A 7,129-nucleotide genomic window follows, 5' to 3' on the forward strand; every position below is an offset into this window, starting at 1 on the left:
TAAGACTAGAGGGAAGGGAGCTAGTCATCACTACCCACCGCCAACTCTTGGGCTACTCTTACACTTTTACATTATAACTTCCCCACAGCTGAAAGGGCGAACATGTTTGGTGTGACGGGGATTCGAACCCAGGACCCTCAGATTACGAGACGAGAGCCCTAACCACCTGGCCATGCCGGGCCTTTCAGCAGAGGTATTAAGAACAAAACACATGTTATATGAGTAGCGTTTATTATGCATATGTACAGCCAAAATACATAAATAATAAACAATAAAAAGTGTCTAGAATCAAGGGTGTTAAAGAGAAAGCGCTTTGATTGGTTAACCTACATGGACCAACAGAACCGAGTTTTACTTTCTTCTTACGACTGCATCTGAAGCTTCGTTAAGCAGACTGAACAGACATATCATGTTTATTAAATAATAAAATGTTAATAAGAGGCAGGATAATGAGCCCTCACAGAACTGTAGACAGGAGTGGCAGGATAGAGAGGAACAGCAGCATGTGGGAGAGGATGGCCGTAACCGTTAACAGGAACAGCATGCTGTATAGGGACAGGATCAGCGTAAACACTGACGTCAGCAGGGTTCTGGTTAGCGGTGCCAGGCTCGTTGGTCTTCACATTGGCACGAAAACCGTATTCATCAGCAACGTAGTCCACCTGACGGCTAATGCCAGAAGCATCAGTGTAACCATAGGAACCTTGCTTGTTTCCATAGCCATCACCTTGTTCTTGTTGCCACTGGCGGTCTCCATAGTGATTTTGTGTATCGTAGCCGAAGTTATATTGGATGGGCTGATACTAAATTTCCAAAAATGAAAAAGAAAAGTATTTAATGAAATATTTTATAGCATATTTCTCTTGCAAAACTACATTAAAAACAAACAAACAGGTAAAGAAAAACCTTTCCAAACAAAGGTTTGGTTTGTTTTGAATTTCGCGCAAAGCTACACGAGGGCTATCTGCAATAGCCGTCCCTAATTTAGTGGTGTAAGACAAGAGGGAAGGCAGCTAGTCATCACCACCCACTGCCAACTCTTGGGCAATTCTTTTACCAACGAATAGTGGAATTGACCGTAAAATTATAACTTCCCCACGGCTGAAAGGGCGAGGACGTTTGGTGCAACGGGGAATCGAACCTGCGACACTCGGATTACAAGTCGAGTGCCTTAACAAAAAAGGAACCAGGAGAAATTCAAACATTTTCCTGCGTTATTTACAGACATTCACAGAACTTACGATTCTGTCATTACATAGATACACTGTATTACCTAGATAGGAAACACTGTATAGTAAGTCACTATACAGATATTATTATAAAAGGAAGCGCTGTTTAGTATTATAAAGTTCTGATGAGTTGTTGAGGAGATATTTAAAATAAAATTTCGTTGAACAATCCGAGCCATCACTCCATCGATAGTTCTGCCACCTGCCTGATAAAAAGATATATATAAACGTGGTAAAGATTGCATTATCTCTGTTGTGTATCCCGTGTGTGTCTACTCTTACAAAAACCGCTTAGAACAAGCTGTATTCGCTTAGATTCGTTAATTTTGTTTGAACTTTCTGCTACGCTCAAAATAAAAATATATCCATCGCGTCCATCTTTTGCAAAACTGCAACAAAATATCTGAAGTTTAACTTTTTGATACAATGTCTAGTTAAATGTTTATGTTTTTAAATACCTTTGAGAAGTGTCCTTTCAGAAAGTGATTTTTTTCACCTGAGTTAAAAGATAAATATTAAGCCTAATCCTAAGTCTTACGACAAGTGTATTTATCACGTATTCTTTCTAAATTAATGCAGTGAAAACCAAAGACCAATGCTTGATTTCTTATCGAAAAAAATTCAAGAATTTTCTTGTCAAAAGGTAAACGCTGTTATAAATTACAAGTTAAACGATGACAAAAAATAAAAAGAATACTTACATAAGGCTCTGGCGCATAACCACCCTTAGCATAAACTGGAAGGGCGTATCTGTGAGTGGGGGCGTACTGAGCCGCTGCGTATCCCAAAACAAGGCAGATAATCACAACCTGCAATGTAGTAAACATATTTGGATTTCTTCAGAGTTTTAATTATTCTTACTTTGTTGTACAATGTTTTAGGTCTTTATATAAGTATTGGATTTAGGCTTCCGCCATATTGTTGTTGCCGTTTTATAATACATCACTTTAAGAAACGTTAATAGACGACAATAGCATAGATCGTTAAAAATCAAAATAAAATATTTCAATGTCCAACCGGAAAATACGATAATGGTTTAATTCATAAATCTAAGCCACGTTTTCTTCAAAAATCTCAAACTTAGAATCAAACAAGGAGTTGTAAACAAATGATAGATTGAACATCTGATTGTTAGCAGCTCAAAGAAATGCTCTTTACATTCAATATTTTGAAACTTAAAAAGCTAAAAGAGAATAACAAAGAATAGTAGAACCAACACAAGGTTGTTAACAGCCAAACACTTTCTCAGAAGAGCTTACTTCGTATTCGTCGATCTTATTAGAACTGATAAGCCAAAACAAAAAACATATTTGGATAACTTAGTTGTTGCTTCGTTTTCACTTGTCACTGTAAATAAATCTCTTACCTTCATCATGTCAACACTAAAAACAAAGTTTTGCCAATCACTTCACTTCGGGAAGAATTACAAACGTTTTGATATCGAACACAGGTTTTTATACTCTGTCTTAAGCCCTAGTCTTTGAAGTTCAATCCGCTATTAAAATCTAGAGCACTTAAACCAACACACGGTCCTTCTCTGTTTCCGCTTTTTTTTGTTTGAACCTCACCTGATTGCTAGGTGTACGAGCCCTTACTCCTGGGCGTGTTCTGACTAAACTATCATATGTTCTTAATGTAGCTAAGGGGCAAATAAACATGCTCGAATACTTCAGTCTTTATTAAGACAAAAAGAAATAAGAAAAATGTTTGGTTGGTTATCCCACCTTCAGTTACTATTTTCGGAAATTTTTCACTCTTTACTTATTAATCAGCACACGTATAAACGTAAAAGTGGTATTTTTAAGTGTTCTGTTTTCAAAACATTTCTTTTCCTTTTACCTTACGGGTTATTGTAAACTTTCTTTGAGATTTCATTTTTTGTGTATATTTTTTTCATACTGATAATATTAATACAATATGGAAATAAAATAAATTTACGTATGCTCGAAGGATGGTTGCATTTCACAACCTTCTGTTAGCGCCCGTTGTGTATTGCTTTTTATAAAAACAAATACCTAAATGCTGAGGTTTCTCTCAACTATCACTAGCTTATGGTAACAGCAAAAACAAAGAAAACTAGGGTCATGTGAAATTTTGATGTTAAATTTATATTTACCTAGAATGTATTTTATTATTAATACGATACAGGGGATGTAGAGGGGAGGTTCCCCCTGAAGCACAGTATTCTGAATTTTATTGAATATATTGTTTGTTTTCTTTGTTTTTTGAATTTCGCACAAAGCTACTCGAGGGCTATCTGTGCTAGCCGTCCCTAATTTAGTAGTGTAAGACTAGAGGGAAGGCAGCTCTTGGGCTACTCTTTTTATTGAATATAAATGTTAATTTATCCTATCCCCTAGTTTCACATTCTGTACCACTAGATTATGGCACCAAAGACTTTGTTTGTAGTTATGAGCAAAGGGCTATCTATGCTCTGCACACCACGAGTATTAAAACCCGATTTTTAGAGTTGTAACTCAGCAGATATGCTGCTGTGCCACTGGGGGAGGGGAGTAACAAAAAACAAAAACAAAAATAGAGTAATGTGTAATTTTTGTGTTGAATTTATATTTGCTTATAATGTATTTTCTAATTAATATAATATCTGTATACAGAGTTGAATTCAGGAGATGGACAGGGGAGATTTTTTTTGTGTGCAACAAATCCACCGAAATACAGTATTTTCCACTTTATTAAAAAATAATTTTAATTCATCCCCCTAGATTCACATTCTCTCCCCTTCAGGTGGAAAGCTCTGGATTCAAAACTTACTTGTATAAAACATTTTAAGTGTATACTACTTAAACTCTTGTTGTGACAAACATTAATAGAGTTGTTTTAAAATGAAAGAAGTAAGCGATGCTTTTACACTACAGAACCTAATAATATTTTAACACTTGACATTATTTCCAAGATATTTTATACCGTAGGCTGCAGACAGGACTTGATCTATGCAATATTTATTTTCAGTCTGTTGTGGGACATATAATTCTAAGAACTTACCACACAAGAATCCGAGGTTTGATTCCCCGCAGTTGACACGACAGATATCCAAATGCGGCTTTGCTCCAAAATAAACAGTCTGCATGAAATAGTTTTTATTTTAAAACACACTGAAGATTCAATCAGAGTTTTAAGTCCAAAACTACAGCATTAATCTTTTTGTTCAAAACTAGTTTTCAAATGCAAATCTACAACACTAAATTTGGTATTCAAGACTACTTTTGAAATGTAAATCCACAACACCAAATTTGTTATTCAAGGCTAGTTTTCTAATGCAAATCCACAGCACTAAATTTGTTATTCAAAACTAGTTTTGAAATGTAAATCCATATCATTAGATTTGTTATTAAAGACTAGTTTTCTAATTCAAATCCACAGTACTAAATTTGTTATTCAAGACTAGTTTTCTAACGCAAATCCACAGCACTAAATTTGTTATTCAAAACTAGTTTTGAAATGTAAATCCACATCATTACATTTGTTATTAAAGACTACTTTTCTAATTCAAATCCACAGCACTAAATTTGTTATTCAAGACTAGTTTTCTAACGCAAATCCACAGCACTAAATTTGTTATTCAAAACTAGTTTTAAAATGTAAATCCACATCATTACATTTGTTATTAAAGACTACTTTTCTAATTCAAATCCACAGCACTAAATTTGTTATTCAAGGCTACTTTTCTAATGCATATTCACAGCACTAGATTTGTTCACAAGGTTAGTTTTCAAATGCAAATCCATACCACTAAATTTGATATTAAAAACTAGTTTTCAGACGCAAATCCACAGCAGTAACTTTGTTATTCAAGACTAGTTTTGAAATGCAAATCCAGAACACTAAATTTGTTATTCACGACTAGTTTTCTAATGCAAATCCACAGCACTAAATTTGTTATTCAAGAGTAGTTTTGAAATGCAAATCCACAGAACTACATTTGTTATTCAAAACTAGTTTTCTAATGCAAATCCACAGCACTAAATTTGTTATTCAAGGCTAGTTTTCAAATGCAAATCCACAGCACTAAACTTGTTATTCAAGGCTAGTTTTCTAATGCTAATCGAGATCACTGAATTCGTTATTCAAGGTTAGTTTTCTAACGCAGATCTCAGAGAATTCAAGAGTTCTCATCCGAAATTGTTTCCCGATCACGTAAAAATCCACGGATAAGAACGAGAGAAAAATAATAGTTTGTATCTGTTAATCTACGGGAATCAAATGGAGTTCAACGCATTTTAAACATTTTGTAAATAACCACAGAAAAGCAACCACGAATCAATAGGCGCCGATCCTGGAAGACAGAGCGTACAGGTTCTTACATCTTTAAACTGGGGGACAGTATATGTATGTATCCCACACACGCTCACATTAAAGATATTGTAAACTTATATTATTACAGTTTTTACTAATGTTAAGGTTCAATCAAACAGAGTTGTCGAGATTACCGAATAATGTGAAACGCCACCTTTCTTGGCTAGTTTGAAGTGTTTTTTTTATAATCAATTACAACATTTAATATTCTTTATTAAATGCTTCCCACGTAAATACAATTTACAGTTGAAATCAACACCCGCAGTTTTCGACATTCTTGTGAACATTATATTATGTGCTATTAACGGTTACACAAGACTTTAACAATACATGTATTTTGTAACTAATTAATATGTCTGCAAAATATACCAGTTAAAACTTTCACAGATAACTGAACATTTTGTTGTTCTTTTTTTTTTCTTTGGAGGGGGGATAAAAATTTCATTTCTTAAGTAAAATAATCATCAGAAGTTTCTATAGATTTTTGTTTGTGTGTGTTGTGTGTAATGTGATTCTCCCTTTTCTATTTGCAAGTATAATATCCAATGAACATATATGTGCTCGTTATTTCTTTGTTCGTTTGTTTTTAAGCAAAAAGCTGTCTGTGCTCTGCAAAAAATTGACTTGGCATGACCTGGTGGTTAGGGCGCTCAACTCACAGTCTATAGGGCGTGGGCTCAAATCCCTTCATCAAATATGCTTACCCTCTCAGCCGTGGGAGCATTATAATGTGAACTGTCAATCCCACTTTTCGTTCACAAAATAATATTCCAACAGTCAGAGGTGGGTGGTATTGACTAACTGCCTTCCCTCTAGTCTATCACTTCGAGATTAGGGACGGATAGAGCAGATAACCCTCCAGTAGCATTGCACAAAATTCAACAAATAAACACCCTTCGTTTTTCGTCTTTAAACTAACACCCGTCAAGATAGAGCCTCATTTAGAACAAGTTCGTGCATACCAGTTTTAAAAGAAATCAGACGATGAGCGTTTGACGTTTATTAATCGTTTGTTCTTTGAATTTCGGTCAAAGCCACACGAGGGTTATCTGCGCTAGCCGTCCCCAATTTAGCAGTGTAAGACTAGAGGGAAGGCAACTAGTAATCACCACCCACCTCTAACTCTTGAGCTACTTTTTTACCAGTGAATAGTGTGATTAACCATCACATTATAACATTCCCGCAGCTGCCCCAAAAAAGTATTAGTCTTTGGGCCCACCCAGTTACTGATAGGTAATTCCAACAACGAAGAATATGTAAGAAATAAAATAATCCTGGGCATCAAGAAATTGGAACCAAAGTTCAAGAGTGTTTCTCTGTCCTGAAGGACCCAGCATGGCCAGGAGGTTGAGGCACTCAACTCGTAATCTGAGGATGGTGAGTTTGAATCCCTGTCACACCACTTTTTCAGCCGTGGTGACGTTATAATGTGACGGTCAATCCCACTATTCGTTGGTAAAAGAGTAGCTCAAGAGTTGGCGGTGGGTGGAGATGACTAGCTGCCTTCCCTCTGGTCTTACACTGCTACATTATGGAAAGCTAGCGCAGATAGCCCTCATGTAGCTTTGCGTGAAATTCAAAACAAA

General features: G+C 35.6%; 1 protein-coding gene across 1 annotated transcript; it reads right to left on the reverse strand.

Moving 5' to 3' along the window:
• Window positions 1-291: 291 nt before the first annotated feature.
• Window positions 292-2,702, reverse strand: LOC143235807 (cuticle protein 10.9-like). Its single transcript, XM_076474005.1, has 3 exons — window positions 2,596-2,702; window positions 1,931-2,038; window positions 292-803 (listed from the first exon to the last, which is right to left on the reverse strand). Exons 1-3 carry the CDS (start codon window positions 2,602-2,604, stop codon window positions 432-434), a joined length of 489 nt encoding a protein of 162 aa, XP_076330120.1. The 5' UTR covers window positions 2,605-2,702; the 3' UTR covers window positions 292-431.
• Window positions 2,703-7,129: the final 4,427 nt, after the last annotated feature.

The sequence above is a fragment of the Tachypleus tridentatus genome, chromosome 2 (genome assembly GCF_004210375.1).
Source record: "Tachypleus tridentatus isolate NWPU-2018 chromosome 2, ASM421037v1, whole genome shotgun sequence".
Classification (NCBI taxonomy): domain Eukaryota; kingdom Metazoa; phylum Arthropoda; class Merostomata; order Xiphosura; family Limulidae; genus Tachypleus; species Tachypleus tridentatus.

Bases quoted from the DNA above. Each gene is read 5' to 3' on its own strand.
- LOC143235807 (XM_076474005.1), bottom strand. The intron at 804-1,930 runs GTAAGTATTCTT...TTGGAAATTTAG, and splicing joins GTTATGCGCCAGAGCCTTAT to TATCAGCCCATCCAATATAA.